Source organism: Talpa occidentalis, unplaced genomic scaffold, assembly GCF_014898055.3.
Source record: "Talpa occidentalis isolate TD23 unplaced genomic scaffold, MPIMG_talOcc4v2.1 talOcc4.14, whole genome shotgun sequence".
NCBI classification, from domain to species: Eukaryota; Metazoa; Chordata; class Mammalia; order Eulipotyphla; family Talpidae; genus Talpa; species Talpa occidentalis.
The window spans coordinates 76,758,021-76,785,484 of record NW_023601433.1 but is presented as its reverse complement, the minus strand read 5'-3'; the positions used below and the strand labels follow the sequence as shown (position 1 = coordinate 76,785,484).

Sequence of the window (27,464 nt, the reverse complement as noted above, 5' to 3'; positions counted from 1 at the left end):
CCTGTACCCCAGCGCTTGTATGCATAAATAAATTTTTTAAAAATTAATTAAAATAAAAAGTAAAATTCAGTTCCTTGGTAGCACCAGCCACTTCTCAAATGCTCGATAGCCATGTGTGACTTACAGCTATGGTGCTGGATGGCACAAATACAGAACATTTCCATCACTGCAGAAAGTTCCACTAAGCAGCACTGATCTAGAGCAAATGTTACAAACAACAAAACAAAACAAAAAATTGATGGACACATATTGGCACAGCTGGCAGATTATTAAAAATAAAACAAAAAAGGAAAAACCACAGCCTGTTCTGTGGCCATATGACTCTCTTCGGGAAAGAACCCAGGTCCAAGGTCTAGCTGATTTTGTGACATAAGATAGAAACCTGGATCTTTGTACAAAATCTACAGATTTTTAAGTATGCCCAACTAACTCAAAAATTTTAAAACACAGCAAGTCCCAAAATATTTTCAGGAGTTGGCAATAGACTGACAATCTTCTCGGTGAGCCCCTGCTGCAGACTCCTGGCAAGAACCTGAGGGTGGAGGGTTTAAGTTAGGGCAAAGGCTGAGTAGTGTGTCTGGAGAGCCCCCTTTGGGGAGTCAGCCCTGGAGACAGAAACCTTTTGCTCACTCGTGTCTCCAAAGGGAAAAAACACATTAGAGTAAAAAGTCCACTTTTGGTCAAATTGCCGGATTCCCCAGAAAATTCTCTCAGTGCCCGCATGTGCATGCTGAAAACTGCTGTCCTAACAGGCATGGCCCCAGAGTGCATTCTGCAGAACTTGGGGCAGCTTCTCTGGGGCTACCACAGGGTGCGACTGCACAGGGCTGTGAGCCTTCTCCACCACCCATCCTCCCACATACGCAAGCCAGAGCGGTTCCCATTACGTTTTATCGGGTTATAGTTCCGGGCTTGGTGTAAATTATCATTGTGGAAAAAAAGGGTTCTATTGTTTAAATAAACTTTGTTTGTGTATGTCTCCCTGCACTAGGATCTTTGAGGTGGTATTTACTAAGCCCTCCTAAGTGCCATGTTAGCGCTGGAGAGTTACCACTAAGCAACACAGACAAGGAAGTTGCCCTCCTGGAGTTTAGTCTCATGGGGAAGATGGACATTAATTAAATCCCAGTCATACAAATGCAAAGTAGAACCACAAGAAGGACTGAAAAGAAAACTGGAGCTATGCAAGTCTGTGACAGGAGATTCACCTGATGAGTGGGAGTTAACCAGCCACAATCAGAGGGAACAGAACATGCCAAGGCACAGTGGCAGGAAATCTGCTGTCTGCAGAGCTGGAGAAAGACATATGTGGCTGGAGTGCAAGAGTGAGGAAGATGAATGGCAAAAAGTAAGGCTGGAAAGAAAGGCAGAGCCTCAATCACGTAGGACATTGTACTGATTTTGGTCTTTATCCTAAAGGAAAGAAGTGTTATGGGCTGAATGCTTACGTGCTCCCCAAATTCATGTTGAAGTCCCAATCCCTGATGTGATGGTATTTGCAGGTGGAGCCCTTGGGAGAGAATTAGATGAGGTCAAGAGGGTAGGGGCCCCATGATGGGGTTAGTGTCCCATCATTACAATAGGCAGACCAGAGCTCCAAGTCTCTGCCATCTGAGGACACAATGAGGTGGTCATCTGCAAGTCAAGTGTGCCAGCTCTTTGGTCTTGGACTTCTCAGTCTGCAGAAATGTGAGAAGTAAACGTGCTGCTTAAGCCCCCAGTCTACAGTATTTTCTTATAGGAGTTTGAGCTAATATAGATTTGATCAGGAGTGACACAATCCAACTTACATTTCAAAAGGTAAATCCCAGACACAGTTGGAAAAGATGGGGAGAGAGCAGGATGGAAGCAGGGAGAACACACTGGAGGCTGGGGCAGGATCAAGGTGAGATACAGTCGCGTGAACTAGGGAGTGAGCTGGGGCATATGGAAGTACGGAGCTAAGCGCATGACCCCAGACACAAGCAAATCCAACAAGACAGAGAGCCGGATCTGCCAAGAGCCACGTGTCCTTCTGAGAGTAACTGCTGGGGGGTCAAGGGACAGCAGGGGAGAAGGGGAGAGACCCTCACTAGCTCAGGTCTCATGTGGCAGGACCCTCTCTCCTTGAATATGTTCCTTCAGGCTCCAAGGTACAGACAAAAGATATCATCAGGCTGACTTCTGAGGAAAATCCCATTACCAAGTATTTCTTATGCCTCCAAGTTCTTGTGGAACTTTGTGAAGACTAAAATAGATTTCCAGAGAGCAGAATAAGGTGAGGAAACTGTGGAAGTGTTCTGTTATCAGAGAGAGTGACACATTCATTATCGTCAGAATGACGAATTGGAGGCATAAAGAACTACTTTCCAGTAGGGATGTGTAGGCCTGTTACCTCTGCATACTGCTATCTGTTTCAGTTTTACAGGTACTTCCTTCTCTTAGCAAAATCAGAATCTCACCCTCCTTAGCAAACAGGAGTCCCTTCTCAGTAGAGAACTGTTCTAAGGGGCAACAATACATAGGCAACACCTTTGTAACTTAGCCTGAGGTGGAGGACTTACTTTCAAGGTCCCTCAGGGTCATCCCAGAATTTCAGAGCTAGAATGGTGGAAGTTCCCATTTTTACACACACATTCATGAGGAAAGAGCTGGCTAGGCCAATCAAGCCCCTCCACTAGTGTGTGCCCAACCCCACCCTGCACTCCCCACTCCCTACTTCCCCACACAGATACATGTCTGGAGAATTTACTGCGTGCCAGGATCTGAACTAACCACAGAGATGCGTCATCTCAGTCGGCTCTCACAGCAATTCTATAAGGAGAACATGGTTAGTTGTTCCAGTCTACTGATGAGAAACCTGAACGTCAGAAAGTCTAGTGCTGTTGCCGAAAATTTCACAACCAGTTGTGCCACGGTGGGCAGGCTGACACCAGGGCCGTCTCAGGCAGCCTGTTAACATGCAGGCCCTTTCTCCTAAGGAGCTCACCATACTCTATTTTTTGGTTCTGGCATTAGGATGGACAGCAGAGGCAGCAGGAATAGAGAGTAGGCACCAGTAAACAGATGTGCAAAACTGACATTAAAACCTGGAATTTTAGTCACTCTGAGCCTCCTTGCAGCTACAAGCTCATTGACTGTGTGCCCACCACATACCAAGCACCAGTTGCCTTCACATGTATTACTCCTGTCTCATGCCTTACTAGAAGTGTGCTACATTTTAATTTCCAAATATGTGGGGCTTTTCTAGTTATCTTTGTGTCACTGACAGGTAACTTAATTACACACATGTTCTGTGTATGATTTCATACCTGTGAACTCTATTAATAAATGTGTATTATTTCTAATCCTCAAAACAAGCCTACAAGGAAGTTATTTTTATTTCCTTTTATAAATGAGAACACTGAGGTTCAGAGGTTAATTAATGTGCCAAAAGCCGTGTCCTACAGTGCGAAATCAAGACCAGAAAGGAATCATCAGACTCCAGTGGCCTCTCTCCAGTCTCCATGCTGACTGTCAGGACACAAACAAACAAATCTTGTTATGTACCATTTTCCAAAATAAATAAGAAACAGATAAGCAAAAGGAAAAATAAAAAACAAAGTACAATTTAATTATGTGTAAGTATTTGGAGACCCCTTACTGCACCCAATGAGTTGATATAATTTTTTTTAGTTTATATATTTTTCTTAACTGTACAGCTGGTGGAGTTTTAACTTCACATGCTTCCTCCAGCTTCTCATCTCTGTGTGCTAGTTCAAATGGTGGAAACTTGTCCACTTTTGTTCTACCTACAAATTCCACCATATTAAGTTGTATGGACTATTATAGTATTTATAAAACAATTCTCTTTTTTTGGCACTGCTGATTTTTCTTCTGTTATGTTCTAACATAAGTATAAAATTTTTCACAAGAAATGTTGGAAAGTAAAAGTTCAACCTGGGGCCTCCCTGGTGGTGCAAGGGGTTATTAAGCACAGCACTGTGAAGCTACCTGCAGTCACTGCAGCACAAGTTTGATCCCTAGCCGGCCAGGGAGCTACCCACATGGCATAGCAGACCCCTCCTGTCTCACCCAATGCTCCCTTCAGCAGTGTATTTCAGTCAGTCTGCCTGTTCTGTTCCCTACTCTGTCTCTGGTGAATCCTCTCACCCCTGCACCTCTGGCCTGTACCCCAGTTCTTGTATGCATAAATAAATAAATCTTCAAATAAAAAAGAAAGTTCAACCTGAGTTGGTTTTAAACCAAAAACAGTATGCCTCCCATGCTTAGAGATTGGAGATTGTTGAATTCACACTCAGATCCTGATGGATTTGCCAGCGTCATGCAGCTCACTGGGATGAAGCAGGCACAGACATCTGAAGACCTGCACAGACAGGTAAGGCACTCTCTGGCCTCCTAAGAAAGGGGGAGCTCCTATGTTAACGAACCCCTTCCCCTCTGATGGTGCAGGGCCTCATCTACTTGCTAGTTGTGTGCCCTTGGACCAAGTAATGACTTTTAGCCTCAGTTTCCTCATTTCCAGTACAGTAACTAGAGAATGATCACTCAATGCATGTTGATTTTCAGGCTTTATCACATAACCTTTGCCCTTCAACCTCCCAAGCCCTATCCTCCTTAGGCTGCCCTACTTTGCCTACACCCTCTCAATGAAGTCAATTTCATATACTTAGGGACCTCTACGAAGGACAAGGGGGCCACTTTCTCTTCACCTAGAACCTGAGGCCTCCTTACAGTAATCAGTAATACTAATTACAGAGCAGGGGATCACGAGTCAAGCCTGTTGGTCTAGGATTTAAATCTCAGCTCTACTCCCTACTGCATAAAGCATAACTTCTTAGGCCCTTGATTTCTCCATTTGTAAAACTGAGATAAAATGTCTCCCTAATTCATACATTATACTGTGAGGATAATGCTATGTGCTCAGCACTTAGCAACTGAAGAAACATAAAGCTTGGACGGCTCTTGGAGATCTGGGTGAAACCCTTTATTTGACAACTGAGTTTAGGGAAGTCCAGGGCCAAGGTAACCTGCCTCGGTCACACACGACGAGCCTCTGACCAAGCGTGTGCCCATTAATGTTTGCTCTGTTGGTGGTGTTGCTGTTTTTAAAGATTTATTTATTTATTTATACAAGAACCAGAGTACAGGCCAGATGCGTGGGAGGGTGAGAGGATTCACCAGAGACAGAGCAGGGAACAGAACAGGCAGACTGATGAAATACACTGCTGAGGGGAGCAGCGGGCACGACAGGAGAGTTCTGCCGCGCCATGTGGGACCCTTGTCGGCCAGCCGGGATTGAACCGGTGCTGCAGAGGCTGCGGGCAGCTTCACAGCGCGGCACTCAACTGCCTGCGCCACCAGGGGAGGCCCTGTTCTGTTTTTTACCACTTCCTTAGATACTGCTAAAATTTATCTGGTAGAATTAAGAGGGAAAAAAAATAAGTTTTCAATCTGTAAGAAGGCACATTTCATGTTGTTCATATCATATGGCCAAAAATGCCTAAAAAGGAAGGCATGATGTGGCAAAAAAATCCATGGTAACTTTGTAAAGCATCCAGGCAGAGATGGGGCACACGGGAGCACACTGGTGTTTCTATATTTGTTCTCTTAGTTTGCTCATTTCCATCCCCTTTGTGGCCACTAACAGCAGGGATGTGAATGTACACTCTGAGACCAAATTCAATTGCAAGTACCCCTCAAACTCAGTTTCAGTCCAATTCCATCTGTTCAGATTAAAGCAGACGGCCAACCCGTGGTTTCTGCTGATAGGACAGGCATGCACAGGCTGCAGAGCCCTTGAGTTTGACTGACCTGCGGGTAGAAGGCAGATGATGCTGTGCGTGGGCTGCGGACAAACTCCATAAAGAAGGCCCCGTCCTGAAGTCAGAGGAGGAGGAAGCAGCAGCGGCAACAGCAGGTGCAAGGGAGAGAGGAACGGGATGTGGGCCAGTGGTGTACCATCAGGGGGAGGAGAGGGATATGAAAGAAAAATTAAAAACTAGGAGAGGAGAGCATAAACAAGGGCATGCAGCAGGGAAGGGTGCAAGGAGGGGGGTACCAGGGAGTGGGAGAGAGAGAGATCCACCTAGGAAGACAATATCCAAATGCAAAGCACGAGCAGGAACTCACACCTTCTTGGACAGAACATCCCATCTGTGTGGGAGAAAGCACCTGAGTTAGAAGGTGTGTCCAAGCTCCCTCAGGTCTCATCAGAGCCTGGCTTGGATGCTTGCGCCCTCCCTCATAGCTCTGAACTTCCTTCAGACCTATGCCAAGGGAGGGAAAATGCATCAGAGCAGCTTGGTGGGAGTCTAGGCGGGGTTGGGGGGTGAGGGGCGTAGCTTCAATGGTGGCATCCTGGCCTCCCACCTGGCTGGGTGAGCAGCAAACCTCTTAAAGAGATATACAGAGGCTTGGGGTTTTCATTTTTGCCTGTTACTCAATATGGTAGCCAGACAGGAGACAAGGATTCAATGCAGGAAAAGTTTTTGCTTAATTTTCAAAGCAAACAGCAGATACAGAAGCAGCAATACCTCTCCTCCACTGGGTGTATAACAAAATCACAAGCAGCTGAGACATATAAATGTTGGATACATATGTAGTCACTGGAGGGGCTTCCCGAAGCTGTCTCCCCCAACTCACCCTATTGTTGTGTGGTTCAAGTTGCCATTTTTAAAACAAAAACAGCATAGAGAACTTTTCCAGCAATTCCTCCTTTTATCTTTCTTTAGGTCAAGAAATATCCTCTTATCCCTTCAAAAACTTATTTTTGATGCCTATTATCAATGAAATTCAGAAATGGCACATGATAAATCTGAGGGTCCTACATTCTTACAGCTTTTCTTCAATGCTAAAAGCGGAATCACTAAAGTAGTCGGATGTTCATTTTATCAATACGGCTGCCACTTCCCACAAGCTGCTGTGAGCCTGCTTCACTAACCGTGGAAACGTGCAGCTATGGAGACACACATTCAATTACCCCTTGATATATCCTACCACAAGTTTCTGCCTGGAAGTGCTGGGCATTTCTGAAAGGGCTGACAGGGCTCTCCACTCTGGCTATCATGGAACATCTGTGTTTCTCCTTGTAACTCAGGAATCGACATCTGGCGCAGTGATGGCTATACATGTGAACTTTGGTGCTCAGTTGGGAGATAAGGAGCGTTCTAAACAGCAGTCTAATATCAGGTCATCAGTGCATTTTAGCCTTAAAGCTTGTGCTCCGTACTTTTCCTACTTTTCAGCCTTGTCCCTGGCACTGTTTCTAATCTCAAAGATGGCAATGAGTAGAGGTAACAGCTAGTGGGCAGGACACTGGGTATTGTACATTCTCATTGTTCCACCTGTGTGCCTTTTCTGCCAGAACATAAAGAAACAGAGAGGCTAATGCTGCTGAGATTTATGCACTCGCGAGTGAAGACAGATGAAAAGACTTCCATGACCAACAGATCGTTTTTATATACAGATAATCCTTAAACTGTACCTCAAATCATATACTAGAGTGAGGGTCAGCGAAATCCAGCCAAATCTAGCCACCTGGTTATTACTGTCTGTGAGCTAAAATGGCTGTTAAAATTTAAGTGGCTGTGGAAGTACCTTCACAAAGCACTGGTCTTGTCTCCAGGCCCACAAAGCCTAAAGTACTTGTTAGGTTTGCTGGCCTCTGGCTTATTCATAGATCCTACATGCCGCTTGCAGCCTCATTCAATATTTTTCCTCATATTTTAATCCCTCCATCCTAGTAGTCTAATTCTAGGAATTGATCCTAAAGAAATAATCAGAGATGCAGTCAAACAATTATGAACAAGGATGGTGTCTGCATATAACTGTGATACACAAAATTATCAAAATTTATGGAATTACCAAATATTACTTATAAAATCAGGTAACATCTACTTTTTTAACAAAAAAGTCATTAAAAAGTCGTGATAAAATATCATTATGATGGAATATACTTGTTTTGTAAGTTTATGCTTTTGAAAAATATTTTAATAACATGGGGAAATTTTCATGATATGGAAGTAAAATAAATACGTAGGTGGACATACAATTTGACCACAATTTTGAAAAATAAAATACATATATTGAATTTCTCTCTCTGAGTGAACTGAAACTAGATAAGAGAATGTACAGTCAACTCACCCTATCACATCAGAATGATCTCATGCTCTGAATTTCCCCGGAGAAGACACTGACGAAGTCTAATGATACAAAAAGCCTCACCTATGGAGTTTTCTCTCAATGATCCTCCCTCCAGGTGTTTAGACTTTATGCCTTTTACCATCTCCTAGGTCTGAAGATATTTTATGCAAAGGGTCTCACTGTATTTGCTATTCTGTAAAGAAATATATAGCCTCAGCTTTGGGTCCTTCCCAACCACCCCTCTTGCCCCCCAAGCTATGATCTGCTCCCTCTTGACTATAATTCTCAGGAGAATAGCAAACTGATAGAAATTTCACAAGCAAAGAAGAGTGTACTCTCATGGAAGCTGCCTTAGTAGCTTCTACACCCTTTAGGGAAAGCCAAAGATGTGGCTGAAGAAGAACCAAATGGCCAATTTCAAAGCCCAAGCAGGATCTTGGGTCTTGAACAATACAACTTAGCTTCACAGATTTATGTCTACCTTTATCAAGAAGTTAGCTTCCTTACAACTGTGAACAGGAAAGTTCCTCAATAAAAACAGTAATATTTAAAAGGGTTCAGGGTACAATTCATCCATCTCCTTAGTATGTTCAATCCTGAATTCTAATGACTATCCATTTTACCCCCCACAGTGGGTCTCTGAGAACACCTGGCAGCTCCCTGCTAGCGTGGCCTCTGTTACCTTTCGTGGGCTATCCACGTAGGAGGGAGCCATGGCAACGCTGCTGCTGCTCTCAGCTGGCTGGGCGGAACTCTTGCCACCATGCACAGCTGCCTGTTCTCCTAGGCACCTGGAATGAGGAAAAACACATGACAGTAGCTTGCTCAGAGCCCTCTGGGGAAGGACCCTTGTTAGCCAAGGTGAAATGAAGTGAGTTTTGTGGCCGCCATCTTCGGAACACACACTTCTGCTTTGTTCCTCTTTCATGCCCTATGTAACACCCTTCACTTCATTCAAGGCCCTAAATAATGACCAGCCCTTCATGGTACTTCAGAAAACAGCCCAATTTAAAAAGCATCTTTGTAGCACCTGGTACTTACATATTACTTTGAAAAGGCAAAGTGATGTGGTTTAAGTGACTGCTATGAACACATTTTTTTTTTTTTAATTTATTTATTTATTTATTTATTTATTTATTCGTTTGTTTTGTTTCTACATGCACTGGGTACAGTCAGAAGTGCGGGAGGGTGAGAGAATTCACCAGAGCCAGAGCGGGTAGCAGAGCAGGCAGAAGGACCAAAGTACACTGCTGAGGGGAGCAGCGGGCGGCAGGAGAGGTCTGCGCGCCATGTGGGACCCTCCTCTGGTGGCCGGGAGCAGCCGGGAATCGAACCAGTGCTGCAGAGGCTGCGGGCAGCTTCGCAACCCAGCGCTCAACCGCTGCGCCACCAGGGAGGCCCTGAACACATTTTTTTAAACCCTCTGGGAAGAAGTTTTCTCAGTTTTATTAAATATACCAGTAAAAGTACATTCTGCTAATTAGGGCTGCATTAACATGAGGCATAAGCTAAACTGGGGGAAATGTGTTTATAAGTTAATCTTTCAAATATATATACTTACAACCCCACCTCTCCCCATCACACAAATCTAACAGGCATTATCCCATAACACAAGGCAACTATGGCTTTCTTTATGACATCTCATCCCATCTCAGTTCTTTTTTTTTTTTTTTATAGAGGCATGTTTTATTTATTTATTTGTTTGTTTGTTTTTTTATACATGTACTGGGTACAGTCAGAAGCGCGGGAGGGTGAGAGAATTCACCAGAGCCAGAGCGGGGAGCAGAACAGGCAGAAGGACCGAAGTACACTGCTGAGGGGAGCAGTGGGCGGCAGGAGAGGTCCGCGCGCCATGTGGGACCCTCCTCCAGTGGCCGGGGAGCAGCCGGGGATCGAACCGGCGCCGCAGAGGCCGCGGGCAGCTTCGCAACCCAGCGCTCAACCGCTGTGCCACCGGGCAGGCCCCCATCTCAGTTCTGATGTACATAAAGATGTACCTTTAGCTGTATTTTCCTAACTAAAATTAACCAGGAATGATAATAAATTAAATATTCCCCTAAATTATATTGTTTTAATATATCATGGCATTTTTTATTTGGTAAGTTTCAGAAGGTTCACATTATAGTCCTAAATGCTTCATTATTGTTGTAACTATGAGGCAGTGCCCAGACCCCTCTGCTGTGACCATTTTGCCACAGAAGCCAGGAGTGTTGTTCAGTGGGCTCAGCTGCCAGCCCGTTCCGGGACAGCCCCACTGTAGAGCAGCCGTATTTAAGTTCTTGGCCCTCCTCTGGCTGCCCATAGACAGTGAATGAACCATGAGGGGGTTTGAAGGTGGTCACACTGGTCCAACCTGGCTCACCTCTGAAACCTGCTCTGGCTTGAGTGAGGCTGCCCAAGCCTTCACTGGGCCTGCACTGCACCTGGGTTTCTCCCTGTGCCCACCCCTGCTTTGTCCCCTCCCTCCCACAGGCGTTGAGCCCAACCACTCTCCCTAAACATCCTATATGTCAAACTCCATCTCAACCTGCTTCTCTGGGAACCCTATCTGTGCTATTTTGCTGGTTTTAAATTCTGCCATTTTAGTTACCTGATTGTGAAGTAATGACAAACCAGAGATTTAAGAAACCTGTTTCCATAGTAACCTGCTACACTTTCTTTTTTATTACAGAAAAATCTCAAACATACACAAAAGAGCATAATATAATGAACCCCTACACATCCAGGCCCCAAATTTATATACTTAGAGCCGATCTTTCTTTGTTTATACCCTCTACCTACTGATTAGATGGAAATTCACATATATTATTTCACCCATAAACACTTTAGTATGTATGCTAAGAGAAAACTTAAAAAAAAAAATCACAATCACTTTTTGATTCTTTAAAGGTTTGTTTTCTAATATCAAGTATTACCCCATTATCTCAAAAACTTTTTTATAGTTTATTCACATAAAACAGGACTCAATCAAAGTCCCTACATTGCAATAAATTAGGTTTTGTAAGTCTCTCTTTTTTTTTTTTTAAAGATTTATTCATTTATGCATACAAGAACTTGGGTACAGGCCAGAGGTGTGGGGGGTGAGAGGATTCATCAGAGACAGAGTGGGGAACAGAACAGGCAGATTGACTGAAATACGCTGCTGAGGGGAGCAGCGTGTGAGACAGGAGAGGTCTGCTGCGCCATGTGGGTAGCTCTCTGGCTGGGGATTGAACTCGTGCTGCAGTGGCTGCAGATAGCTTCATAGGTTGCATCTTAACCCCTTGCGCACCAGGGAGGCCCTATAAGTCTCTTTTAAGCCACAAGCTCCTCTTCACCTCTCCTTATTCTTACAGTTTATTTGTTGAAGAAAGTAGCTCATTTGTCCTGTAAACTTACACAGCCTGGATGTGCTGCTTATGTCTCCTTATTGTTTATCATGTTCCTCTGTGCATGGCACTTCCTGAGAACTAGAAGTTATGTCTAAAGATTTAAACTAATTTAGGTTCAATTTGGGGGCAAGAATTCTTCCTAAGTGCATTGTGTACTTTTATCTGGAGGCCCATAAGGCCTGGTGGTCTCTCCCTGGTGATATTAGTTGCCACTGATGGTCTCTGATAGATCCATTAGTGCATTAGCAATCACATGAGGCATTATTCCATTGTTCCTTCTGTACCTATTAGCTGGAATATTAAAAAAGAGAAGCATCCTCACACCAATTACTTGGTCACACTGAGGTATAATTCACACAGGAAACCCAGACTAAATGCTTTGTTCTTTCCCTTGTCCGCTCAGACCACACTGTCTCTATCTCAGGTGCCTCCTCTGATCCTCATCCGTAAACACACTCACATTTCCCTGCATTTCCTGAGGGCTGCCATGGCAGGCTATGACTAGGACAGCAATGGCAGGAAACCTTAGTTACTCCCCAGTGACCCTTCAGACATGTGGTATGATACACATGACATCCCCGTTTATTGAGTTGCTTTCTAGGTGCTGATCTGTGGACTAGGATTTAGAGTCAAGTAAGACCCTGCCCTTGCCCTTGGAGGCTCCTTGTCTAATGTCGGGGAAAACGACCAGCTATACTGTACACATGCACACGGGAGCAGGTCCACGAGGGCACACAGCCTTCCGGTGGGAGGAAATCGCTAGCCAAGCAGCGGCAACTGACTCCCTCTTTCTGCTCTGACTCAGCCATTTCTCTTCACTCAAAAGGAGCAGAGAAACCTGCTGACCAGCACCTGCAGTCCAGACCGCTTCCAGTCAAGCTGTTTATCAATCAAAGGCTGAAACTCCAGGAGCCTCTACCTTTCCCCAACAGCCTAACTAAAGGTACATGCTTACAGATCCAGACTGGGAGAGAACTGGAGGGAATAAACATAGTGGTGGAATGATGACAGGACTACAGGTGATATTTTAATAATTCTTCGTTATGTTGCTATGTGTTGTTTTTCACCTTAAATAAAATTAGATCTGCTTGACACGGCAAAGAAAAAGAAAAGCACATAAGAAGTGTTGTGTGAGTAAACATTACATAAAGCTCTGGCTTCACTCTACCTCTAGCATTGAGAAAATATATTGTGTCCGCCTGGAGCAGTCATCTGGGCAAGCATAAATCTCAGCTTGCCCTTGGCTGTGGGGTTGGCTGAGAGTCTCAGCCTCCACACTGGGGGACACTACCACCCCAAGCTGTCTTTCCTCTCCCAATCTGAGCAGAAAGAGGCTCCTTGGCACATACTCAACAATGACTCACTGACATATTAAAATAAGGCCCCCCCCACCCCCAACTTCACACTCCTCCTAGCAACATATGTTCCCTGTTCTTTTTTCCAGCGGGAAAGGTTTGGGATGTGTTACAGGAAGAACCTGCTGGGCAGAGTTCTGTGGTCTTTCTTTGGTCCAATGAAGACATTTTCTAAAGGGGATGTGGTGCCTTCAGTAATAAACCCAACCTGTTCCTCCTTTCATCTGCCCCCCCACAGTGACCCTGCTCTGTTCTTCACGTCTCTCCCTGCATCCCTTCCTTGCCATGTCATCAACACCTTCCATTCTGCCTCTTCCTCCTTTGGCCCATCCACCAGACTTCCAGAAACATGGGGCTCATCTCTGGAAACACCACTCTGCCAAACACCTGACTGGACCTTTCATGATATTAAGGAGCTGCTGGAACTATTTAGATAAATCATGGCATCATGATTTTGGGTTATTTTTAAAAGCATTTAATTTTCAGAGATACATATTGAAATATTATAGATGAAGTAGATTATAGATTTAATGAAATATTATAGATTTAATGAAAAATAAAAAGGAAGGTAATAGCAAATAGGATATAAATGAAACAAGATCAGTTTGCTCTTGATCAATAAGAGTTGATGATCACTGAAGTAGGGTGATGGAGAAATGGAGATTTCCTGTATGACTCTGTCTACTTTTTATTTGAAAATTTCTATTAAAAGAACAAAAAACTTTAAAAGGACCCCTCTTGCCATAAGAATGCATAATGACAGCCAGGCCTCCAACTCTCCACTCTGTCATTGCAAGGGCATCTCCCACAATGCTTTGTGCTCACTTGCTCAATTGAAGTTACTTTGAGGAAGTCTAATAACACACTGACTCCTGCAGAGCAAGTCATGGATTTACATGCTAGACAAACAAGGTTGTAGCCTCACCTAACATGCTGGGGGCCCCAGGTCTATACATGGAGACCCTCAACAGCCCTTCCTCCCCATTCAGTAAACCTCTACCATGTATCTACTCTGTGCCAGGCATAACATAGAGCCTCTCCTCACACACAGACAATTGAGGGGAAATCAGGTGAGCTGATGACTGTGGTCCTTCCCAGAGTACTGAAAGTGCTCTAATGGACACAGGCCTAGGATGTTGGAAAGCACAGAGGGGAACCTGAGCTGGCTGGGAGAGTAGAGAGTCAGGGAAGGCTCCCCAGAGCAAGGTCCCACCTGCACACAGCAGTGTTTTCTCCTTTACCCCAAGTTCTTCCTCCTACCTAAATAAACACCTCCATTCCTATAAGACAAACTTAGGTCCCAGCCCCTGTGATGCTTTCCCTGGCCCCTAAACAAGATATGGTCCCACCAGTGTCTGGGAACTTTGGCAAGTACTGTCCCTAAAGGGACCACACACTCAAATGCCTAGAGAAGCTAGTCAGATAGAACAACTGAGCATGCAAAACAAGTCCAGATGTGCTGGTCTCAGGTAAACCTGGGAGCACGTGCCTAGGTGTGAGCATGGGCCCAGTGTTAACAAAGCCTCAACTATTTTAGGCAAACCTGGAATTTATATAATGTTGTATTATCTATATATAATACTATGTTATCTATAATTCCACTTTATACATTTTATTAACATAATCATGTACATATTTATTTTCCATTTCAGAATTCATACAAAATCCAGATTTTTACATGAAATCTTCAAACTAAAAGAAACTTAACTAAGCTATTTAAAAAATATTTTGTGTTTTTTGGGGTAGTAAAAATACTCTCTGATAGTGCCTATGTGTCATTTTGAATCTGTCTAAACCCACAAAATGTACATCATCCAGAGTGAACCCCAATATAAACTATGGTCTTTGGGTGATTACAATGTGTAAATATAGATTCATCCACTGTATAAATGTACCATTGGTAGGGGATGTTGATAGTAAGGAAAGGCTATGGATGTGTGGAACACGGTGTATGTGAGAAATCTTTGTACACTTTGCATCTTAAACCTTGTTATGAACCTAAGATTGCTCTAAAAAATATAGTCTATAAACAAACAAACAAAACAATTGTGAGTAAAACCAAATTCATCTGTAGCTCAAAAATTAAGCCCCACACTGCAAGTTTCTAACTTCTGGCATATTTCATACTAAGTGACACTTATCAGGTATTAACTTAGTTTTCTTTTCATGTATATGTCTTTTGGTTAATTATAGGCTCCTTGCAGATAGAAATCATACTTCATCCCATTCAAAGTGGAGCACTAAAAACCCTGGGGCCTACAGGGTGAGGCGCAGTCTCTCCAACCAGGCACTTACTTCTGACTGGCCTCCATCTCCAACAGGGCAGACAGAGCTGAGGTTCCCTTCTTCCCAACCGGAGGTCCAGTTGACTCAAGAGGGTGTGTGGAAATGGGTCCAGGCATCTGCAAGCCTTTCATAGCAGTCCCTTTCTAAAAAAGAAGAGAAGACAGGCCATCAGCCCATGGGAGCACCCTCAGTGACACCCCTAAGTGTGTTGCTACATCTGTCACACTTCAGGCCCTGGGAATCCAATAAACAGAGTTAAAGAACACAGGTTCTCCCTCTTCAGTAAGTGCCAGAAAGGGGCTTGTTTCTTGAACTGCAGATCCCAAATGCCTCCTGGACTCAAAACAAACTGCCTTTTTGAGGTTATTCATACATACCATCGCATTTGACTTTATAATCAGTTCTAGGGAGTAAATTACGTTATAACTAATTTTCAGAAGAAAGTAAGTCTCACAAAACTTAAGAAACTTATCTCAAATCCTACTGGGGTTAGAATTCTCTCTCCAAGTACCTGATTGCAAAAACCAGGTTCTTTCCAGTATACAAGCTCTCCTGGAAATGCTTCTAATCACAAGTGGTACTTATACAAAAGGCAGCTGGTGTAGGGGAAAGAACACTGAACTTGAGGTTGAAAACAACACCAAAAAAAGCATCGCGAATGATGAAACACCACTCAACAATTAAAAGGAATGAACTACTGATACAAGAGATATCTTGAATGAATCTCAGAGGCATATGCTAAGTAAAAGAAGGCAGCCTGGAAAGGTCACATCTTATAGGATTCTATTTATACGACATTTGGACAAGAATGAAGTATAATAATAATGAAGAACAGACTAGTGGCTGCCAGAGGTAGGAGATGGGAGGAGTATGATGATAAAAGGTAACATGAGGGAGTTTTTCAGGAGTGATGAAGCTATTCTGTAACCTAAGTGTGGTAGTGGTAATGAGATGAATCTATACATTTGTTAAAATCCATAGACCAGAATACACACACACACACACACACACACACACACTGCTTTTTATTAACTGGGTGTCCTCAGACACATCCATGAGCCCTAGTACTTTAGTGTCCTCTCTGGGTAATGTGGCTAAAACAATGCCCATGGGTGCTAGAAACCCTAATAGTGACTGAAATAAGAATAAGTAAGTATTGCTGCTGTTACCTTTTTAGGCCAATTTCTACTCAGCAATCCAGCATCCTATTACATAAGTATCTGCGCCCAACACAGTGTCTCACCTGGGAGCACATGAAGGAACTATGTCCTCAGGCTGGGAGGGATGGCCCCAAGCCAAGAACACCATCCAGTCACCTTTGTATACCCCAGTCTTCCCTCCTCTACTCTCAATGGGGGAGAACAACTTGTCTTGGGTTTAAGATAAATGCTGCACATGGGCCTCCCCTGGTGGCGCAGCAGTTGAGCGCTGGGCTGTGAAGCTGCCCGCAGCCTCTGCAGTGCAGGTTCGATCCCCGACCACTGGCGAGGGTTCCACATGGCGCGCAGACCTCTCCTGCCGCCCGCTGCTCCCCTCAGCAGTGTATTTCGTCAGTCTGCCTGTTCTGTTCCCCGCTCTGGCTCTGGTGAATCCTCTCACCCTCCTGTGCTTCTGACTGTGTCCAGCGCATGTATAAATAAATAAATAAAATTAAAAAAAAAAAAAAATAAATGCTGTACAGTTGTGGAATAAGTAAACTAGCCAATGAGAGGTCTCTGAAATCGAGGAGATAGTTCCTGCACGCAAGATCAAGTTCAATCCCCCAGGGGCCCAAGAGCCCTCACCCTCATCATGCGATCTGAGCGATGGCGCCTGCGGATCCGGTTTAAGCCCTCCACAAAGCGGATGAAGCCATCCAGGAGTTGCCACTCCTCCTCGTCTGCCCGAGGCTTGTCCCCATAGATGTCACAGTGAACCTCCCCTTCCGTGATGCGCTTGGTGGCAGTGACACAGGCTGGCAGCAGCAGGAAGCGGGTCCTCCAGAACTTCAGAGATTCGATTAAGCTATGGAGGGCCAAAGGAAAAAAAGGGAGTGGAGGTGAGAAGAAGTAGATAATAAGAAGTGCTTCTAATAAACCTCTTCCTGCACTCTGTGCAGGAGGGTACCCCACCCTGTGAACACATATCACTGACAGTACCTCTCATGGTGTCATTTAAAACACAAGTTCTCATGGAAAAGCATGAAGGCTGAGCTCACTTCACATCGTAGAGACATCTGAATTTGTCTATGCACCCAGACCCAATGAAGTTGTGGCTTTTTATCATCACAATCACAGAGCACACACAGAAACTAAAAATGAGGCCGCACAGGTAGTGAGGCATATGCCAACAATGTAAGCTGCACTGACAGTCCGTCAGAGAGCAACTCATCATCAAGATTTTTGCGGGGGGACTTTGCATGGTAAGATATATGTGAAATGTGAAATTTATTACTTTAAAAACTATCTTTTTTTTACTCTATTTTTATTTACTTAATTTTTACTTTTGTGCAGAAGAACTGCAGTGTAGGCCAGAGGTGCAGGTGATAAGAGGATTCACCAGAGACAGAGTGGGGAGCAGAACAGGCAGATGTACTAAAATACACTGCAGAGGGGAGCAGCAGGCAAGACAGGAGAGGTCTGCTGTGCCATGTGGGTCAGCTCCCTGGCTGGGGATGGAACTCAGGCCACAGCAGTGATGAGACTTAACCCCTAGGCCACTAGGAAGGCCCTAAAAACTATCTTTAAACCCACAATTAACTCACATGAAATACATCACTCCTGGGCAGCCATCACCACCACCCATCTCATCACTAAACTCTTTTTTTTTTTAATGATTTATTTATTTATGCATACAAGAGCTGGGGTACAGGCCAGAGATGCAGGGGGGTGAGAGGATTCACGAGAGACAGAGCAGAGAACAGAACAGGCAGACTGACTGAAATACACTGCTAAGGGGAGCAGCGGACGAGTCAGGTGAGGTCTGCTGCGCCATATGGGTTTCTCTCTGGCCGGCCAGGGATGGAACTCATGCTGCAGAGGCTGCGAATTGCTTCATAGTGCAGTGCTTAATCCCTTGCGCCACCAGGGAGGCCCTCATCACTAAACTCTTAACCCTAGGCCGATGTGCTTCTGTTCTCTATTATTTTCTAAAACAGGTATCATTGTGTAATCAGAAAAAAAGGACAGAAGTGTTAAAATAAAGATATACCCAAGGCAGCAAGGATGGAAGCCAAAGTACGTTCTCTAACCTGAAGTCCTCGGAGCCAGCAGAACAGATATACTGATCTAGGTAATTCCACTTGTACTCCTCCAGCCGTTCATGGGAGAACTCCACCCAACAAGAGACAAACTCCGAGTCTGAGTGGGAAGGGCAGAGGCTGTAGGCGTAGTGAATCTGGGCAGATTCATAAGGATACCTGGAAAATAAAGGGCATGCCCAGAGGTCCAAAAGAGAATTCCCCCATTGCTTCTGGACATTCTGTCTTAATACATTTAACACCACCTTAGCACACAAGCCTGGACTGCAGCAACTGACTCAGCCCAGGGGACTGGTAGCAGTCCTCAGATCTTCCTCAACCTTCACTTCCTTCTGTCCTCACGTTCTTCATGTTTAATTGCATGTTACAAACCAGGCTAAACATTGTAAATGGAATCAAATCCCTTTTGGAGTAGGTGAGCTACAACTCTAAAGTATCCTAGAAAATAAAACAATAACTTCAAAAGCAAAAACCAACCACTTAACCTCCTGAGTTATGTGCTAACCACAATTCACTGAGGGCAGCACATGCTATAAACTAAGTTGGCACCTGGGCACCATTTGGGTCAGAAGCCGAACACTTTAAAGATCCAAGGACTCACTTGGGCAGGTATCGTGTCACTGTGATCATCTTATCCTTCAGCGTCACTTTGTGGAAAGTTCTGCCCATACTCAGCCAGTACTGGTCCTCCTCCTCAGGGCGGTTTCGGGACACGAGGCCTAACAGAGAACAAAATCACTTCCTCCAGACAGATGCAGAAGAGGAGAAACAAAGGAGGCAAACACTTTCTGTTGAGGGGCAGGTTCATGGAAAAAGGCTATTCTTGGTTAAAAAAGAATCCTGGAGCTGGTGGAATTTTTTGTTACTAAACGTACCGACAGCAGGTTAGAGCTTGGGGACGCTAGCACCTAGATGACACACTCGAAGTAGAACAGCCCGATGCCTCATCCTTTGAGAAGGAAAGTTCTGGAGCTGATGTTATTAAGTCTGAGAGAAAATGTAAGGCTAACATAGAACTCCACTCCACCCAAGCACAAGCCCTCAGTCCAAGCTGGCAACCAACTTTCGTGCCTGCAGTTTCAGTCTTGAATGACCATTTCTTTATTTGCTGCAATTGTTGCTTTTTTCTGCCTTCCCTTCCTGGGCCATTACTGAAATCATTTAAGGTTACCTTCAAATGCAGCTTCCTCCAGAAAGCTATCACATCAGGTCAGTGGTCTGAATTCTATCCCTATGTAGCCCTGGTGTGATTGTCTCACCCCCTTACATACTAAAAAAGTTCCAGGAGGCCAGGGCCCAACCCTTGTTTGTATTCATATTTTCAGAAGCACCTGATAAAGTGCCTTGCCCACAGTAGGGATTAGAAAGTATTAGGAAATTAAATAGGAAAGAGGAAAATAGTGAACCTGAGGGTAAGTGTGCTGAGAGGATTGGGCTGGGACCACAGAGCCCATGGGGGCCCCACCTAAGACCTGGGTAGAATACCCCCTCTGCCTTGGGGCAGTCATCTCCCAGGGGCTGCAGGCTGCAGACAGTCAGCACCTCTAAAGCCCTGGAACACCTATACCTTCCTCCTTCCCTCTGACTGCAGGGCAGTTGGCTTCAGCAGCCAATTTACACCTCTACACAAACCACACAGTCCCAGGCCCTCTACCCTGCTCAGTTTCCCTCAGTACATCTGCTCTGGCATCCTCAGGAGGCCCTGCCTTTTCTCAGGCCCCACTCTCCAGGCCCCTAGGGATATCGGCAGGGCTCCCGGAAAACTAACTGCAAACTTTCAAGAGAGTCAAATAGCGGTTCAGTGAACAACTACACCAAGACTAGATTCCCATGATCTGAGGTGAAATAGTCTTCTCATTCAGCTGAGAGCATCACATGGTGGCAGGAGCGTGGGAGTGGTCAGGAGAATTGAGGACAGTGGAATCTGAAAGGATCTTCACTGTGATATAGAAACTTTGCAAATGATGCCAAGGGAGCAACAGGCAGGTTGCCTGCAAGAGAGACCCCAGTTTAATACCATCTCTTTCATTTGCTCACTCTTGGTACCCAAGGAAACTCACTCCTTGGTTCCCAAGGAGACAAGAGAGACGGAGCATAGGGAGTGAGCAGAGACTGAGCCAGAGATGTCAGGAGGTCCTGGTCTCATAGGACACTGGGTATCAAAACTCTAGTCTCACTTCCTGCATGTAGAGAGAGGGCTTCCACCCACCCAGCATTCCTGCATTTACACACTAAACACCCTGCTGGCCATAGGAAGACAGTGCCATGGGATAATGCTCATGAGCATCTAGCATGGTAGCCTGATACCTCATTTCTCATTAGGTGAAACCAGTTATTCCCATCTTTACCTTGCACAGCACTGTTCACAATTAGTTTAAAGTCTGTTTGCCTGCAGACTGTAAACTCTGAGCACAGGGTCTCACTCACAGCTGGTATTCAATAAATCTAATCAGCAAGTAGCATAAGACACGATAGCCACTTTTCCAGTAATTATAACAACAGTACCACTTCTGTTACTACAGACTTAAAAGGGATTAAATTTACCAAAGGAGAAAAACAGCCAGAAAGGACATAGTTAGGCAAGAAGCCTCTGGTCAAGTATCTGACATGATACATCATGTGAAGTTTATGAATCAATCAGAACAGAACTGAATGTGCAAGGAATTTTGAGAAAAGCAAGTGGGGAGTGTGGACAGGGCCAATGAGATCAAAGGTGAATTTATCCCACTACTCTTGGTATAAAGAATAAAATCCTTCACAATGTCCTCTGAGGCCAGGATCTCCTGATATCTCTGGCCCAGTCTCTGGTCACTCCCTATGCTCCATCATGCCTGTACCCACAATGCCTCCTGCCACAGGGCCTTTGCATATACCAACCACTCCGCTTGAAAGTGTCATCCCTTCTATTCTCACTCTCTGCTCCCATCCTGCTTCTCCTAATCACTCCTGCACATACTTCAGGTCTTCACTCAAACATTTCCTTCTCCACTAGACCAGATCAGGTCCCATCTTAAATGTTCTCACCAATTCTTGATTTTTCCCTAACACATTTTTCACACTATGTGATTATACAGAGAAAGAGCTTCAAAAACACTGTTGAATAAATAAGCATATTTATTGACCCATATCACTAGTCACCAAGCACAACGGTTTCTATTGTGGAGAATAAAAAGGTCAGTCTGAAACAGCCCTGGCACTCAAAGAGGTTAATATTCAATAGAGTCTAGAATATGAATGGAAGGCAACATGTGATAAATGTCACAAGGGGCTTTCAAAGAAAATCCATTGAAAGCCCAGACTTCATTGTAAGAACCAGGGCCTAGACAGGATGACCATTAAGCTTCATCCTTTCTAATCATAGGTCCACACTTCTCTAATCTGGCAGAGGAGCACTAATGAATCCAAAGATGATCTGAGGTTTCTGAGTTGGGTAATTAGAGAAATGGGGGTCACATTAGCTATGAGAAGAAAGTAGACAGTTGTGCATTGATTGTTCCAGGAAGTGATCATTACTTTCTTGTTCCAGGCACCCACACTTAATTCTCTCTGCCTGATTTTTTTTTAGACAAACTCTCCAGAGCCTGGCTCTAACTTAATCAGTGTCATGGACTCTGTCATTTATTAGCCTCTGTCACTCATAGACACCCCATTCTTGCTTCATGTCACTAACATTCACAATAAACAAGAGAAAGATGAATTTGGAATACGAAAAAAAAAGAACAAGTGTAAACTTAAGGTTTAGGTAGCATCTGAGAATCTTCTGTGTGTCAAGTACTAGGCTAGAAATAAATTCAGATTTCTGGATCTAGAATATTGTCATGAACTTTGACAGCTCAGTCCTAGTTCAGGTACCTCTATTCCTCAGTATTGCCCAAACCAGGCAGTAACATTTCTGAACTTGGTCATATCCTCTTCCTTAAAAGGAGATCTGAAGATTGAAGACAGTGTTGAAGATAAATCTGTATCTAATGAAGACTATTCTTCATGAAAAGTAAAATTTAGAGAGGAAAATTTTGTGTTGAAAAACAAGTACTCCAAATTTACCTAATCCCCTGTGCTCTAAAGAACCTATTCCCACAAGTTTCTTAGAAAAGAAAAATACAAACCCAAGGAGACAAACTCACCTCGGCTATAGAGCGGGCTGCTGCTCAGCGGGGGCGGGACAGCGGGGTTTGGTTTCTGTGCCTTTGGCTGCACTATGATCTGGTAGCCCTGCATGAGCCGCTGGCATATAAACTCTTCAAACACCTGCTGGGCTGTCATCTGCACACCCTCTTCATCCCTCCTGAAAAAGCAAACAATTGTTCACACTGATACAATTGGCCCTGGACACAGTTGATAGTCCTGAGTCCTCAGCCCCTTCCTCTCTATTGCTTCGCTTCATCACCAAGCATCACAAGCATCCCTGGTCACCATTCAAACTACTAACAATTTGTAAACCAGCTTTGAGAGGAATGATCAATTCAAGCAGGTGAAAAAAGAAGGCAGATAATTTGATGCCCAGACATTTTAGAAAAGATCATATTTAGCGTGCTCAGAACAACTGCATGAAGAAATCTAAGAAAGAATCAATGAGGAGAAATGGTTAAAGGGCATGTATCAATGGAATTCTAAGGAACAAACTAGAAATTCCTGTATCATAAAATCTCCTAAATAAAAAGGACACAGGTTTGAAAAGCCAGTGTTTCCACAAATACCTAACATATCCAGACCCCTCCTAGAACAAGCTGAGTGCGGTCCTCTGACACCGACCTGTCCATGTCCGCTTCCGGGAGGAGGTCGTAACAGCCCTCTGTGTAGTCATTCTGCAGGCCCTGGCGGTCGGGGAAGTAGTCGGTGGTGAGGGGGAGGCACGCCGGAGTAGTGAGAGACTTCCAGTCCACTCCCACTGTGCAACAGAAGCCTGGCACTACAGGGGGAGCAGACAGTGTCAGAACTGCCTCATGTAACAGGGGAAAAAGGCATGCGTGGTCACCATGGTAGGTGTGGGACGTGGGCAGGGAGTGGGGAGGAGAGGAAAGAGATAGTGGGGAAAAAAAGTTCAGTGAAAGGTGATAAAATTGCCAGGAAAGGAAGGGGGAAGAGGGAAGGGAGGGGGGGAGGGAGAAAGAGAAAGAGAGAAACAGAGTTTGTTAGACAATGCAGTGCACGTGCTTATCCAATCCCATCATGCAAATGGGAGTCACAGCTGATACTTTTCATTTTCTGCTGGTTTTGAGCTACAGCCGCAATGCCAGTGAGGTTACTGCAGGGTAGGGCAGGGCAGGCAGAGTTACACTTTGAAGCAAATCAACATTCCAAGAGCAGAAGCCAGAGCCCCTCCAGAGGACTGCAGAGAGGCTGGGTGGGGAAAGGAGAGCTCAGTTGGATCTTGGAGTGAACAGCACATGGCAGCAGAATTCAGGAATACTTTTAGAATTGCAAAAACAAGTTGCAGATCCAAAAGGGTGGGAGGGGAAATTAAGGAAGGATGTCTGGGAAGTTGTAAGGCTAGAATTTTAAGAGACAGAGTTTGACAACCTATAAAAAAAAAAAATAAAAACTGCCCGACACAATGGACCTGACCATGTGGTCTGTCTGGAATTGCCTGCTCTCTCAGTTTTAAACAGGGTTTCTCCATGCCAGCCCTAATGATGTCTGGGCTGGGTAATTTTTTGTTGTGGGGGCTGCCCTGTGCAATCACAGTGGTGAGCGGCATCCCTAGACTCTACTCACGAAACCAGCCAGTGGGCCCCTGGTCATGGTATAGCCCACCTTCATGTTGCCTCCAAGGAGCAGGTATGGTAGACTCTCCAGCCCCTTTAAACACCTGGTCAAGTCCAACTTCCTAGAGGTTACAGGACCAGAAGCCTCTCTGCTCACCACTAGGTAGGTACCACTACCCAGTACAACAGAGTCCCACTGAATCTGGGGCTAAAGGACAAGAGTACTGATGTGCTAAGTCACAGCAGGAAACATGCCCTGTGCAGCACCACTGCCTTGGGTAAAAAAATGTCACCCACAACAGACCTAACTTCATGATCTATAAGGGTCTTGAGATGTATTTTTGTTTGTTTGAATTTTATTGTGGTAAGAACCCTTAATACACAACACACTCTGCCTACTTAAATTTTTAAATTTTCCACACACTAGTGTTAACTTAGGCCCAATGCTGTACCACATGCCCACAGAACTCAATCCTCTTGTATTGGTGATGCTTTATGCCCACTGAGTAGCAAATCTCTTTCCTCCCTCCCCGCCAAGTCCCTGGCAACCACCAGGGACTCGTCTGATTCGACGAGTCTGACTGTACACAAGTCTTATTATCTCATGAATACTTCAGGAATTCAAAACATATCCCAGAATAGCCTAATTAAGCACCCAGTTTCCCTAAATGGCAGACAAGGGTGAGTTTGTTGTGCGTCCTGATTAAATCCAGAGGCCAAAGGAAGAGGCCTGATCAAAGCCACAGTGGGGCAGCCAGAAGCAGAAAACAGCTTTATCTTTACACCCTCTTCGATCATTCTGATTCTCTTGTTGGCTTCCTGACCTTCAGGATTATGGCGATTATTTTAAAATGCTTTCTGGAGGCACATGCCAAGACGCAAAGAATTCAAATGCCTGGTCCAAAATCCTGTGGTGATAGATTCTTAATTTAATGATGTTCTTTCCCTGGGTTAAGGGTGGTGGTTTCTTTTCTGACTCTGGTCTCTTCAAGCCCAACAAAGAAGGCCCCTGAGAAGGTTCCACTTCAGAAACATGAACAACAATGATAAACACAGACTATAAAGTTAAAACTGGGGTGGTTGTAGAGAAGAAACAGGCTCATTTCTTCATTGCTGTAAGCTTTCTGGAAAATAGCCAATCTGCCAACCATACTTTGGGGAATATATTCCCAGGACATGAGCCGCAAGAAAAGTACACCTACTATAGCATGTGTTATGTCCACGCTGCACACTATTGTTAAAAAACTAGAAACTACCTAAATGATCACTGATAAGAAATGACTACTCAAACTGGGATACAGTATTATGTTCAATAAAGCCATTAAACTTGATTGATACAAGGGACTGAAGAAGTAGTGAAAGGATTATTAAATTAATCTTAAGTGGAGACAGGGAGTCTGTGATGTATATACATGGGTCATGGCTAAGTAAAGTAAGCTCTATTAGGTAGCAGGGTTTTTTTCCGGTTTTTTGCTGTTAACATATTTAGGTGTTCTCTTATTTCACAGCTTTTTTCAGTAGACAAGGATGATCAAAACAAATTTAACACAGCCCAACATTCTTAGCTACAGATATGTACACAATCCCAGTTCTTACTATTGTTTTTCAACTTTTCCATGAAGTCACCACTAAGCACATAAGGGCTAAGGCCAGCTCAGGACTGGTAAATGGATCTCACGTGAATTCCATGACCATTCCCATATGCCCCACTTATTGAATCACATTCTGAGATGGGTCACTTGGCTACATCCCTCTCACTTTCCACTGAAGAGGCTAAAGTCTTCCCTCAGTACATTATCTCCTAGCACTCTAGAACTTCAAGAATGGACCTCCAGACCATTCTCTTGCCACAGGGCTTCCTTTTTGCTTCCCCATGCTCTGATGAGCCCCCATGCCCCCACATCATCCCAGTCAGCCATCTCCCCTCTTACTTGGATCTGGAGAGGTAGAAACATTGTCTTCAAGAGAATCTTTATTCTGGGTCCTAGGATTCATACCTATGGGAAGAAAAGTTTGTTTTAATGAGGTTCTTTCTGCAAGAAAGTTCTGATCAGTTGTTGAAAAAGCCCAAACTGTAGCTAAAAATAAAAATGTGAACCAAGTGCAAATTCTGTGCTGAGTATTTCAAACAGCATAAAAGAATCAATCAAAGAAAAAAAGTGCAATCTAAAATTTGGGCATGAGCCAGAACTGTACTCTGAAGTTATAAATACCATTCTCTGTACAATGAGACCTTTAGTGCATGTGTGTAAGCATGCTCGTGTGTGTGTGTGCGCGCGCACACACACACACACACACACACACACACACACAAAGCACATACACAAAAACCAACCCACCACTTATTTTAAGAAAACAGACATATTTCAAAGTCAACTAACTGGAGCAATCTTAGCAAATATAAAATGACCTATTTAAATTTAGTCCACTCAATAGTCATCCTTATCTTCTGTGATTTTCTTCCCCAAATCACGGCTTTCTGTAATATAACACAGGCCATCAAAACACACTGCTTTAAGAGAAAAGCAATGATTTTACCTATAACTGGGCTGAAAGAAAAGGCAGGAAGATTGCTTGAAGAGCCACTTATTGATAAAAACAGAACTAATTTTACAATACATATATCAATACTTAACTTTCAAAACACAAATAACTATTAGACATTCATGATACTGTCACAGCAGCTACCTCCCAAAGGAAAGCCAGAGGAGGTGGTAAGAGGTAAAACATACTTGTGATTTTTTTACTCGAAATACCTTTGTGTCATCTGAATCTTTTAAAACAATCATAAATCCTTTGTGAAATCTCTGAAAAGATAAACTCAACCTAGGAGAGAGCATTTGTAAATCATAAATCTGGCAAAAGATCTGTATCCGTAATATAGAATAAATTCTCAAAACCAGTGAGAAAATGGGTGAAAGCCTCACCCAGATACTTCATCAAGCGATCTATACAGAAGGCAAATAAGCACATGAAAAGATTCCTTTCCAAAATTATCTAGAGCACTTCTCCCCAGTGAAAGGAATGACACTACCAATTGTATAAACTGGTACCCAGTTAAAGGAACAGAGGGATAAAACTACCTGCCCCAGCCTAACAACTACCTGGACCCTACCAAGGAACATGGTGAGGAACATGTGAGCAGCACAGGCACAGGGCACTAGTCCACAAAGCTCACAGTGAAACTCTACAAAGCCAAGAGGGAAACCCACAGAGACACCACTCCTGCGACGCATGACTCACATCTGAATCCTGTCCAAAAGCAGGAGAAAATGTGAGTCATGCTCCAGTGCCTGCATATGGTGCAAACTGTAAAGCCCGGAAGGTGAAGGGAGGGTCACAGATGAGGTTTTCCTGTTTCTTTTCTATTTTTTAACAAAGGAAA

At 44.2% G+C, this 27,464-nt stretch overlaps 1 protein-coding gene across 11 annotated transcripts in view; it reads right to left on the bottom strand.

Moving 5' to 3' along the window:
* Positions 1-27,464, bottom strand: part of DEPDC5 (DEP domain containing 5, GATOR1 subcomplex subunit) — a 110,145-nt gene that overhangs the window by 29,506 nt on the left and 53,175 nt on the right. For 3 of the 11 annotated variants that reach the window (XM_037510960.2, XM_037510958.2, XM_037510961.2), the window contains exons 25-33: positions 26,011-26,076; positions 23,127-23,310; positions 22,499-22,659; positions 18,976-19,093; positions 18,366-18,533; positions 16,921-17,140; positions 15,146-15,279; positions 8,807-8,915; positions 5,794-5,859 (exon numbers count right to left, since the gene is read on the bottom strand). In XM_037510960.2, the coding sequence (XP_037366857.1) occupies positions 5,794-5,859; positions 8,807-8,915; positions 15,146-15,279; positions 16,921-17,140; positions 18,366-18,533; positions 18,976-19,093; positions 22,499-22,659; positions 23,127-23,310; positions 26,011-26,076 (1,226 nt within the window). The other 8 variants (XM_037510962.2, XM_037510963.2, XM_037510964.2 and 5 more) reach the window with 5 other exon arrangements.